Source organism: Paroedura picta, chromosome 8 (genome assembly GCF_049243985.1).
Source record: "Paroedura picta isolate Pp20150507F chromosome 8, Ppicta_v3.0, whole genome shotgun sequence".
NCBI classification, from domain to species: domain Eukaryota; kingdom Metazoa; phylum Chordata; class Lepidosauria; order Squamata; family Gekkonidae; genus Paroedura; species Paroedura picta.
The window spans coordinates 67,321,843-67,333,729 of NC_135376.1; the positions used below are offsets into that span (position 1 = coordinate 67,321,843).

At 52.8% G+C, this 11,887-nt stretch overlaps 1 protein-coding gene and 1 long non-coding RNA gene across 2 annotated transcripts; one reads left to right on the top strand and one right to left on the bottom strand.

Moving 5' to 3' along the window:
• The first annotated feature begins 1,653 nt into the window (after positions 1 to 1,653).
• LOC143843694 (uncharacterized) lies at positions 1,654 to 4,395 on the top strand. Its single transcript, XR_013233657.1, has 3 exons — positions 1,654 to 1,730; positions 1,789 to 1,837; positions 4,292 to 4,395. It is a non-coding gene; the product is annotated as an uncharacterized LOC143843694 (long non-coding RNA).
• NKX6-2 (NK6 homeobox 2) lies at positions 4,385 to 10,750 on the bottom strand. The gene is made up of 3 exons (XM_077350187.1): positions 9,684 to 10,750; positions 8,888 to 9,060; positions 4,385 to 5,988 (listed from the first exon to the last, which is right to left on the bottom strand). Exons 1-3 carry the CDS (start codon positions 10,108 to 10,110, stop codon positions 5,728 to 5,730), a joined length of 861 nt encoding a protein of 286 aa, XP_077206302.1. The 5' UTR covers positions 10,111 to 10,750; the 3' UTR covers positions 4,385 to 5,727.
• Between the last annotated feature and the right edge of the window lie 1,137 nt (positions 10,751 to 11,887).

The window sequence follows — 11,887 nt, forward strand, 5'->3', positions numbered from 1 at the left end:
AGAGATTGGGGTGCAAGATGATAGGAGCTAACAGTTAACTGAAACAAACTAGAGATGAATCTGCACACAAACTAATGTAGAGGGAAAAGAAGAAAATCAACAAAAGCTACTTCTATTGTTTAATCCTTTTTCGGTCTAAGAATCGTTACCTAACCCCGTCACTGGCTGGGTTTTCTTGTTCCTCTCTAGTGCAAATTTAAGGCGGTCTGGATGGCTCTACCCCATTAACTGGAGAGGCTCCAAACCGGCAGCCTTCCGCTTCATGGAAATCAATTCACTGAAATTCAGACTGACGGGTACTGCGCTGTAAATCAATGAAATTTACGGGAAATATGTTTGCTGGGCACTTGCGGCGCGTTCACAAGTCCAGACGTCCTCCGGCGCCTCACTTTCACTTAAGGAAAAGTTGCCCTTGCTGGTCTTTCTTGAGGACACGAGACCTCTTTCCTTCTTTAGGAGACGGCCGGAAGGCTCGCGGCAGAAAACCTGCCGTCTTCAGTCTCGTCCCGCGAAACTCGGTCGGCGTTTTTCGAGCACGTATTGCGGCTCTGCATCTGCAAGGGGGGCGAAGCCTTTTGCGGCCTACTAGCTGAGTTACTTCTTCTTACAGCCCCCCCCCCCCCCCGAGTTGGAACTGGCCGTTTGCGAATAAGCGTCAACTGGCCTATTCCAAATTAGTCAGAGACCCAGGGGAGAAAGATGTAGGGGATTCTTCGCTGGGCCGGAAGGCCTACGACACAGTTTCCGGAAAAGGAACTTCTCAGCAGTTTTGTATTAGCGGGTATCTGCTGGGAGAGGAGGACTCTAGATGGGCAGCCCTGTTAGTTCTGGTAGTAAAACAAAACTTCACCGGCACTTTAAAGATTTCTCAGTCATGGGCAGCAAAGTTTTATATCAGCCCTCCCTTAAAGGCCACTTCTGGGAGGGAAGTGTAGTTTGGTCCTCCAAATTTTGGGTAAGGTGAGAATAATTTGGGTTCCTGAAAACTTGGAGATCAGGTTGGATCAGACGAAATTGAAAAAGTGAGGGGAAGGTGGAGATCCCGGGTAGATGTAAAGGTTGCATTCCTATTTTAATTGAGCACTTCATTTAGGTCGATGCCTAATTTTTATATCTTCAGGACTAATAGGTTCGGCTGAGACAGTGACCCAAGATCACTCAATGAGTTTTGAATGGGGGTTTGTAGCCTCATTGTCCAGCTCCTAGCCGTGAAGATATAATGGAGTATCTAATCATGTGCAGAGTGCCTCTTTCTCTTGGCATGTAAACACTTTTTTTTTTTTGAAGGGGACTATGCCAGCTTCGTGTAGTGATTAGGAGCAACTGTTTCTAATCTGGTGAGCCAGGTTTGATTCTCCACTCCACATGCAACCAGCTGAGTGACCACAGTCCTAGTGGTTTAGTCACAGTCCTAATACTGCTCTTCTCACAGAGCAGTCCTGTCAGAGTTCTCTCAGTCCCACCTACCTCACAGAGTGTCGGTTGTGAGGAAAGGAAGTGAAGGTGATTGTAAGCCACTTTGAGACTCCCTGGGTTACTGAAAAGCAGGGAATAAAACCCAGCCCTTCTTCATGTTCAGACATCTACAAATACTGTACTATTACCTCTTATGTTTTCCAAAGACAAGTTTTAAATTATGATTGTGCTTCCAGATCAGAGGGAATATTTCCAGACAGGATTGAACCCCAGAGCTCCTCATTTTAAACTTTGGGGCACAGTTCTAAGACCTGGTATGTATGTATGTATGTATGTATGTATTTATTTATTTATTTATTTATTATCCTGCAGTCATACCCTGCTTTCCATCCCAATGGATATTCAAAAGCAACTGAAACTTGTAAGTGCAGTCCATTTTCATAGTCAACACAGTTTTAATTTTTAATCTCTTGTGCACATTGTCAAGTTGAGAGACACAAAGGAACCCAAGTGTTTTCATTCCATTTTAAAGGGCCTAGTGAAGAGCTTCTCATTGCATCTGAAGAACTGCACTTTAGTCCATATATACACTCACAATGGAACAAAATACAACCTGCCTGCAGGATGCCACTAAATATTTTCATTGCAGGCTGGAACCCGAGCATAAAAAATATCTTTCAATCTAGATTGGGGGGCTGATGGGTCCAGAAGCTTCCTTCTCAAAAGGTAAACATTCTCATGAGGAAAAGTTCTTCAACTTGTCCGAGACCTTAAAACTGAATTTTAGCCAGAAATGGCAGTCTGGTGCATGTCAATTCAATACTATAGTACAATTCAGCTTACCTTCACTGTCTTAGAACACCCCTGCAAGGCAGACAAAACAGCTTGCTGTGCCTTGACAGGATGTCCCTCCTTGGCCTATTTAATGGGTAATTAAACAGAGGAAATAAGGGTGCTATTGATGGAAAGGAAACATTTCCCCAACAAGCCCCTTTCCCACCATATGCAGGCATTCTCCATCACCTATCATTCCAGCCAGCTCACCCTGGACCTGTTGCTTTAAGCAATGGAAGTGGCCTGTTTTTGTTTTATTTGGATCATTTATACCTGGCAGATCAAATACACAAATCTGGTCATTTAAAACAGACAGTCTCTTCGACCTGTGCTGTTAAAATCACTATAATAAATATACAACCATTTATGATTTAATAAGCCCGAGTGGGCTTTGAATTATTGATCAGCTTTCCCACCACTCTCCAGAAATTTCTTTGCTTGTATAGGCACAGATTAAAAGGAAGAAAGCTCTATCCTGTTTAGTTTCTACATATTTATTTTGGTTAGGTTTGGTTGTTGACCTCTGAATTGTCTGTCTCAGATGTTTGTGTCTTTTACTTGCCTTTCACTTCCCTGCCAGCTTATGCCCTGATTCTCAATGCACACAGTGGGTGTTAACTTAATCTCTTCCAGTGACCCTGACATCCCTGTAGCCAGTGCCCAGAGCAGGTTTTCCTGGCCATTCTCTTGCTGGCCTTTCTGAACAGATCTGTGCATTTTCACTTGAGTTGCTTGGGTCTAATTGCCTCTTCTCTCACCCAATCCATCCTCCCATAGAAGTTAGAGGTGCAATATTTAATCAGTTAATTGACTACAAAGGATGGTGAACTCAATTACCTCAGCAGCTTTCAAAAATAATACAATTTTGTGCATAATCTGTGGCTGGTGATTGCGCTTTTAAAGAGGCCTTCTCTTTCACACCATGGGAATTTTTGTGTGCCAGAGCTATTGTTTTTACTCACCGGGAGATGTATGCAATTTTAACTGATTAGCTATTGAATCAAGATGCTGCCCTACTATTGTAGTAAAATTGTCTGAAAGTGGATGCAGCAAGATGGACTCCATCACAAGGTCCACTTGCCAGCAGCACTTCTACAGAGCTGCAGAAGCAGTGGTGGCATCAAAGATTCCTGGGCGACAGGTGGGACAGGTGCAGAAGAAGCCCGCTCATCTTTTTTTCCCAACTGGGGATGGCTGTAGGCAGTTAAATCCCCCCCCCCACAAGTGCAAGATTTAAGAGAGATGTTACCCACTGGCTAAGATCACCTCTACTTTCTCCCACTTGCTTTTGCAGGAAACTTGACCCAGGCCCACAGTGAGTCAGGCCTCTCTCCCCATGTGAGTTTTCAGCCATCTGAACTGGGCTTGAAGTTAGAAGAGGAGCTGTTTTTTTTTTTTTTGTACCCTCCTTTTTACCATCCAAAGGAGTCTCAAAGCAGCTTACAAGCAGTCTCAAAGCCTCCCCTTCCTCTTTACCTCTGTGATGTAGGTGAGGCTGAGAGACCTCTGAGACGAACTGTGACTGGCCCTAGGTCACCCAGCTGGCTGCATATGAAGGGGTGGGGAATCAAAGCCGGTTCTCAACCTGGTATAGGAATTAAGAGTGACAGCCTCTAATCTGGCAGGGGCTCATGGGAATTGTAGTCCATGGACATCTGGAGGACCACAGGCTGACTACCCCTGCCCTATACCATGCTGGCTGTTTCCCTAGAAACCCTTAGTTGTCTCTCTCCCTACAAAGGCATACTGAACAGGCTGCTCCCAGGTGCAGAGTATTGTGGCAGCTACAGGGTCTGATAGGAGCTGGAAGACAGGTTCGAATCCTTACCCTGCCATGGAAACTTGCTGGGTGATCTTGGACCAGTCATTCTCTCTCAACCTGAACCTGTTGCTATGGGGACCAAATGGAGGAGGCGAGGACCATCTTCTAAGCCTATTTGTCTCTGCTGGGGGAAAAGCCAGCTTGGATCCCCTCTCTCCAAAGGCAGAGAAACTGACCCCACTGCAAATCCCCTCATTAAAAACACCCTCCTCTTCCCAGGAAGACATTACACAGCAAACTCCATGCATGAAGGCAGTATGGGAAAAGGACTGCAGGGCTGTCCAGCCCAAAGGGTGACATTCTGCGCAAAGAGAAGCTTGTTAAATAATTTATTGATTTATACAAAGTCTTTCCAACCAGAAGAGTTTTGAAGCCCATTGAAAATCAAGTTTTGCAGTCCTCTCTCCCTTTCGGCACAATTTCGAAGAAAAAGGGGAGATCAGTGAAGCCGTCCAAATCCAAAATAAAAGAGGAAAGAAAACTTCTTTTTTGTACACTAGAAATATACATCACAAAATCTGTAATTTTCTATATACAAAGCGGCTGAGCAGGATTCCGCCGCCCATGTACAAAACAGTAACAAAACCTTGACTGAGGAGCTAGGGGGGGGGGGGGGAATGGAGAAACCAAGAAAAAGTCAGGTTTCCTAAATGCAAACCACTCCATCTCCTAAGCCCATTTACTTGGAAGGAAGTTCCATTTATTTCGATGGATCTTCCCTCCCACCCCCCAAAGAAGGAACTCAGATCAAGGTATAACTGGGGAGGACGTTCCCTCAAAAACTCCAAGCAGCAGCCCTCAGAGAGAGAGAGAGGGAGAGAGAGAGAGAGAAATAAGGCTTTTGAAGTCCCATTGAACCCAGTGGGAGGTACTTCTGAGCAAGGTGATGCAGGAAGGGCCCCTGACCTGACCCTTGGGAAACAAGCCCCCCTCCTCTCCTGGGGAATTGTAAGCAGGTGTGATGTTGCAGCAGTGGCTGGGGCTGCTTTGCCTGGGAGGCATATCTCCCCCCCCCCCAGCACTTCTTGACCAGCCCTAGAGGATTCGTGGTTCCAGGCTCTCTCTCTTTCTGATCACTCAAAAGCTGGCTCTACAGAGACTCTGCACCGTGGATCCACCCCCACCCCGCAGCAAGAGGATTCACTGGGAGCTCAACTTTCCCAGAGTTTCTTCAGCTCTGGGTTGGGAACACCCTGGATATTTGGGGGAGAGGGCTTGAGGAAGGCGGAGTTTGGGAGAGGGGAGGGGTTTTGATGGGCAGAACCCCATCCAAAGGGGCCACAATCCCTGTCCCCTGCAGGAGATTGGTTGTCCTCCCAGGAGGCCTTCAGCCACCACCTGGAGGTTGGCAACCCTTGCTCCCCAACCAAGCTTGGTTTCAGGAAAGGTTTCTATAGAGCAGACCAGATTGGAGCAGGGCTGGACCAGGGAAAGACAACCCCCCTCCCCTCATCTTTTCTCATCCTCCCCCCATCCTGACGAGTGCGAGGGGAAGCCGGCTGGCTGGTGAGGCGCGGCGTGGCGCGGCGCTCCTGGCGTCGGGATCTCTATACACAGGCGTCGCTTCCCCGACGGGGCGGGCTACTGTACAGGCGCGACGGCTCCGGCGCTTGGGCGGAGGGGGTGGCCGAGGGGCGGGCCGGGCTGGGCGGCAGTCAGGAGGGCTCCGAGGCATTGCTGCAGGGGCTGAGCAGGGCCAGCGGGGCGCCGGCGGCGGCCGCCTTGTGCTTCTTGAGGAGCCGCGTGATCTTCTCGTCGTCGGAGTTGGGGTCCAGCGGCTTGTTGTACTCGTCGTCGTCTTCATTCTCCGAGCTCTCCTTCAGTTTCTCCGTCTCCGAGTCGTGCTTCTTCTTGGCCGACGCCATCTCGGCGGCGTGCCGCTTCCGCCACTTGGTCCGCCGGTTCTGGAACCACACCTGCAGCCAGCGGGGGGGGGGGGGGGAGGAGAGAGCCACACCTGCCGTTACACACACCCTGGCCCCCGGGGAGGGGGGTATTCACTAGTGCCCGGCAGTGCCCTCGCAATCCCCCGCAGCCCCGCTTTGCAAGTGGACTCTGGCCATTTCCCAGAGCTAAATCTAGCTGCAGAGTGGGTTGAAAGCCCCTTGCGAGAAAGCGGCGGTTTAGCAACAGGCTGCGCCAGGCTGCCACGGGATAACCCATCCAGGAGAAGGACCACGGTTTCGTTTAGAATCGGCATTCCTGCAAATGAAATTGAACCGCTGCTGTACCCAGAAGCTCCCCCAACCCCAATAAGATGGGGCGATAAAAGAATTACGCTGCGCTTATTGTTGGGGGTGGGGGTGCGTGAACTTCTGTAGGGGGGAGTTTTCCTTGAAGGATGGGCAGGATTAGGGCGCAAAACCTTTCTGTTAGACCAGACAGAGTTCAGGGGATCCTGAGAAGTCCGGCTGCTAAAGACAGACCTTGAGGTGACTCCTCTTGAAAGAGGAGGCCCCAATCCCCTGAAACCCACAGGGTACGTCCACGGGACGTTCCAGTGCCATTTCAGGCCTTGGGCTCCTGAGAAATCCCGAATGGTGCGGATAGTTTTTATTTGAAAGTTTTTCTTTCCTTGGGATTAAATTACAAAGTAAACACTCATCCCATCCTCTCTGGCTCCGCTCAGTCGGCCTCTTTCTGAAGAGCACAACCATGAGCTCTCTGCCTAACGTTTTGTGGCCGAGGCGTCAAATCCCGCACTTAATTCCAGCCCGATGCGGCCTGCTTCATTTAGCGGCCTGCTCCGGTGGGATCGAGGCGCACTTCTAGCACTGAAACAACTCCGCCTAAAACCCCCAAGTCTCTTCGCTTCACGGGACTTCCATCTCCTACGAGACCGGCTCCGACCTGGTATTTCCCGGCATCTCCGACCCTGCGCCCTCCCAGACCATTCCCTGCCTGGTCCAGACACAAACCCTATCCCATAGGCCACATCACAGCCGCCCCAAACACACCGACTCGCAAATCAATCCGACCCGCTCGAAAACACTAGTCTCCAGCACGTTTCTTTTGGAAGTGAGCCCCCCTTGGATTCAATAGCGCTTATTTCTTTATTTGGAAAATCAGCCCGGGGCAGCTGCATTCTAACTGGAAAGTTAACCCCCCCCCCCCCCAGCCGCGGAACTCGGGGTGACTCCGCTTCAAAGCCAAGTCATTCATGAATGGATTGCTAAACTCTTAACCAGAGGGGGTCTCAGAGCCGTCGCCCCTCGCCCCCTGTACCTTCGTTTTTTAAGGGTCAACTTTCCTGCTATGCCAGTTTGCATCAGGTGGGCCCGCTGAAGGCCCGCTGAAAACCGTGGGTCTGACGACTGCGGAGGGAGTGGGTTAAGTCCAGAGTCAAAACCGAGTGGCTGCCTTGTGGAGAATCCTTCGGCCGCGATTCCCACGCAGCCTTTGTGGGGAGCCCTCAAGTGCATAGGATGGCGATCGCCACGATGCGCTCCTCTCGTGCCATTCCCGGGCTCTTCCCGCACATGTTGGACAACGGACTTTCAGGGCCCCAGAAGTAGATTTGAGTCCAGTTGCAAAAGGACCTTGGGAGCGCATTCTGCCACGAGTGCAGAAAGAGCCCAGAGTACCATAAAGGCCGAGGCTGCCCGGCCCGTGGGAGTGGAGGCGACTGCTGTGGCCAGAGGAGACAAGGCCGTATCAAGGGCAGGTCTCCGCTAAACAAACTGTCTCGTGGATTGGCCCAAATATAATTGTCCATAGGGGGTAGCGGGCCACGATCCAGTGGTGAGGAGGTCCTACTAAAACCAAGTAGGGCAAATATACTGTGATTAATAATTATTATCATCGCCTCGGAGGCTAGAAAATGTTCCGCTGCTGGAACCCGCGTAGTCTTAATAAAATGAGATTTTTTAAAAAAGCCAACAGGTGGTCTGTGACCCCCCCCCCCCACACCACACAATGTAGTTTTTTGTTAAGCAAAGTGTCTCATTCCTCATCCAAAACGCCTCCAAGGACAATCCAGCGAAAGCGAAGCGCTTCCGTGGAGATCTCGACCAAGGGACGACGGTTTCAAAATGTCAGAAAGACTTTGTGGGCGGGAAAAATATTTTGGATGGATAATTGTAGATTATTTTCTTTGGGGGGGGGCTGCCTCCTTTGAAAACGCTCTGCCTCTTGAAAAGGCAATGGAAAGCAGGCGAAAAACGAGGAAAGAGGAAATTTCCCCGCAGATGCCGAGGCGATCCGTTTCGGCCGCACCTGCCAGAAGGCTTTGGAAGGAGTCGGTCCTTCTGAATTTCTGTGCAAATAGATTTGGGATCAAGTCGCCAATCTCCCCCTCGGGATCCTCAGGAACCTTCAATCCCTTTCGGGTGATGTTGGGGTGGGGGCAGGCCGCCGCGAGAGTCTTGGGGTTCTGAGCAAAGGGACTTGGACGCCACTCGGTAGCAGCGTTTTCTTGATTGGTTAGAAAATGAAATGAGGGCCCAATTGGCCCTTCTATGCTGGTTTTAAAAAGCAAAGGGACGCCGGATTCCTTCCATCCGGCTTCTACAGGCATTCGTTTTAAAACCGAGGCCTCCCCTCCATTTCTTTGCAGCAGAAAAGCCGCACCGTTTCCCCGCTGTCCCTTCCTCCCAAACAGATTTCAAAAGGATCGCAGGCTTCCTTAGGAATAACCCCCGCTGCATCCCGCCGGATTCACTTTTCCATCAAGAGTCGTAAAATCTGGCCGGGAGAACACCCCCCCCCCCGGATTTCCGAGGCCGAAGTGGCCTCCGCTGTTGCCTGTCCCCTCGCCCCCCAGTTGAGGGTATTGGGGGGGGGGTTGGGCCCCCTCCGGCCCGGCGGGCGCCTTACCTTGACTTGGCTCTCCGTCATTCCCAGCGAGTAAGCGAGGCGGGCTCTCTCCGGTCCCGCCAAGTATTTCGTTTGCTCGAAGGTTTTTTCCAAGGCGAAAATCTGCTGCCCCGAGAAAGTGGGCCGGGAATGTTTTTTCTTGCCGTCTTTATCCAAAACCATCCCAGCCTGGGCTGCAGGGAGGGAGGGAGGGAGGGAGGGGGAGAGAGCGCCCTGTCAAGATCCCAGCTCCGGTTCTGGGTCGGCCTAAACATCCCGGTCCAGCGGCCGGAAGAGGAGTCCCCCCTTCCCCCGGGAAGTGGCCGCGATCCCATCAAGCCCCATCCCGCCCCTCGCCTGGGCCGGATTGGGGAACTGGGCCCAGGGCCCTTCCTGACTCTCGGCCTGGCCGGAGTGCCCCCTTTCATCCGCTGTGAGATCTCCGAAATCCACACACAGAATGCCCTTGCCCCCCAAGTGGGTCGGCGGTGCTCCTTTTAGCCAAGAGTCTCCCGTCCCGCCTAAGCCCTTCCGGGAGCGTCCAAGGCAGCCCCTGAGCCCCCCCCCCCCCCATGCCCCGAAACTAGACGCCTCTCCGATCGGGGCTCCAGCGCCTGCCTCGCTCCCTCTCTCGGGCACATTCACCCCCGGCTCCCTTTGCTCCGCCAGAGCTCGGCGTGTCTCCCGCAGATCACCCCGCGGCTGTCAGAGCATGTGCAGAAAGCCGCCCCTTGGGCCCTCCCGACCGTGCCCTGGTCTCCGTGAAGGCGTCTCTCCCCACCGCCCAGGCCCAGGAGGGCTGCTCGGCCATCCTTACCGGGGCAGGCGAGGCGCGGGTCCCTCCAGGGCGCGCCCTGCACCACGCCGGGCCAGAAGATGGGCGGCCTGCCGGGCAGCTCGGCCAGGGGCTTGGGGTAGCGGGAGACGGCGGCGGCCGGGTTGAAGTAGACGCCGGCAGCGGCGGCGGCGGCCAGTCCGTTGAGGCGCGGCAGGCCGGAGAGGAGGTTGGTGGCAGCGGCGGCCACGGGCCTGCCCAGGATGTCGCTGATGCCGTGCGGCGTGCCCAGCGGGAGCTGCGCGTTGAGGCCGCCCAGGGCCGGCGCCTTGAAGCCCGGCGGGCTCTGCAGCGCGTAGGGGAAGAGCGACGTCTTCATCTCGGCCATGTTGTGCAGCGCGGCTAGCGGCGGGCTGCTGAGCACGAAGGCGCCCGGGCGGTTAGCCTCCATCTGCCCCACGGCTAACATGGGGGAGCGGGAGCATCAAGGAGGCGGCGCCCGGCCAAGGAGACCGCCGGCCGGCTGGCCGGGCGGCAGAGAGGGCGGGGGGGCGACAAGGGGTCCCCCGAAGTGTTAGAAGAAAGAAAGAAAGAAAGAAAGAAAGAAAGAAAGAAAGAAAGAAAGAAAGAAAGAAAGAAAGAAAGAAAGAAAGAAAGAAAGAAAGAAGCGCAACACGGTGCGGCGCGCCTTTGCTTGCCGAAACAAAGTTTTCCGCGCTGCTGGCGAGAGAGGCGGCGGCGGCGATCGCTGGTTTCCTGGCCCGTTCGCAGCCAACTCCAGGCGGGAAGTTTTCTGGCCGGAGGAAGGGGGAGGAAGCCGCAAATCTTGGGAAGGAAAAACAACTCTTGATGCGCTCAGCCGTCTTCGGGCGACATCTCCTGTCGAGGGCTTTGAACTTTCCCCCCTTTCTCTCTGTCTCTCCCAGATTGGATATCCTGTAGGAAGTTGGCTGGAGGCGGGGAGTGGCGGTGGAGGAGCTGCGGCCGCCGCTTCTTTTTCTTTTCCTCCTCCTTTTTTTCCTTGCAAAAATCTCCCCCTCCCGAGGTGCTCTTTTGGCGCTTCGCGGCAAGAGTTCCCCTTCGCGTGAAATTGACTCAGCGCTGGAGTCCCGGACTCGGACCAGATGCACTGATAACCTCGCAGCCACCTGCCAGGCGCGCGCTCTGATTGGGCCGCCTCTCTTCCGAGGCCTCTGCCATTGGCCAATCGATTGGCGTTCCGGTCTTCTCGCTTTGCATCCACGTCATAACGGGAGGGGGAGGAGGAGGAGAGGATGGGGAGGGGGGGTTCGAAAGAGCAACACTAAATGAGGCTTCTATTATAAAGTCAAGGTACTTTAAACGGCTGTAAATTTGCCCGCTGATTTATCTTTCAAACGACTAAATAAATCCGGTGGAATGGGAGTTTAGTTAGGCTTAAGTTCTTTTTTAAGGGGGGGAAATAATAGTACATATTTTATGGCATCGAAATCATGCAAGGAACCTTTTTGAGAAATCAGCCCAAACAATTCCTTTCCTTGGTGCCCCCCTCCCCAAATAAACACCCCTGCGCAAAAGACGACCTTTAAAGGAAATACTCGAAGGGGGCGCATCCTTCGCCGTCTGGTCCGGTATTAATTGGCCCCTTATTGCTCCCCCCTCCCTCCGTCCCCACAGAGAATCCGTCCTGCCACCCCAGCGCTCGATTGTAAGCTCCGGATGCCGGGGAATTGCCACTTCAGCGGGTGCCGTTCCAGTCTTTCGGCTCTATTATGCCCGAGATGTCGATGATTATCTCTCTGGCTCTTGGGCGTCTTTATTGCCTCCACTCGCTTCTGATAGGGATCCCTCTTATCTCGCCAAAGACCTTAAATGCGGAGCAGGCAGACCTTTGTCCCTATTGATTACCTCGAGGGCTCTTGTCGCCAGGCCGGCCTTCTCTCTCTCTCCCGACCCCCCCCCCCCCCAGCCTTCCCTCGAGAGGGTCGCAAGGTGGTTTGTGGGATGCGAGTCGGGCCGGATCCTTCGCTTTGACGTCCTCCTACCTCTATCTGCCCATTTGCTTTCCGTTTGGAAAAGGGACGGGGAAATGCCCCCAGGAAAACTGCTTCTATTCGTGATAGGAGCCATGAGTAAAAGGCCCGGGGCAAGTTAGACAGAGAACTTTCCCCGTCTTCAAGTTAAAAAAATAAATTGAGAGAGAAAGAGAGTGAGCGATGGGATGCTTCGATTTGAAACGGAAAACGAAACCGTTTCCCCACCACACG

Coding starts and splice junctions, on each gene's coding strand:
- NKX6-2 (XM_077350187.1), bottom strand. CDS start 10,110: ATGTTAGCCGTGGGGCAGATGGAGGCTAACCGCCCGGGCGCCTTCGTG. Junction 9,061..9,683: donor CCCGCGCCTCGCCTGCCCCG/GTAAGGATGGCC, acceptor CCCTCCCTGCAG/CCCAGGCTGGGATGGTTTTG. Junction 5,989..8,887: donor TGACGGAGAGCCAAGTCAAG/GTAAGGCGCCCG, acceptor CGCTGGCTGCAG/GTGTGGTTCCAGAACCGGCG.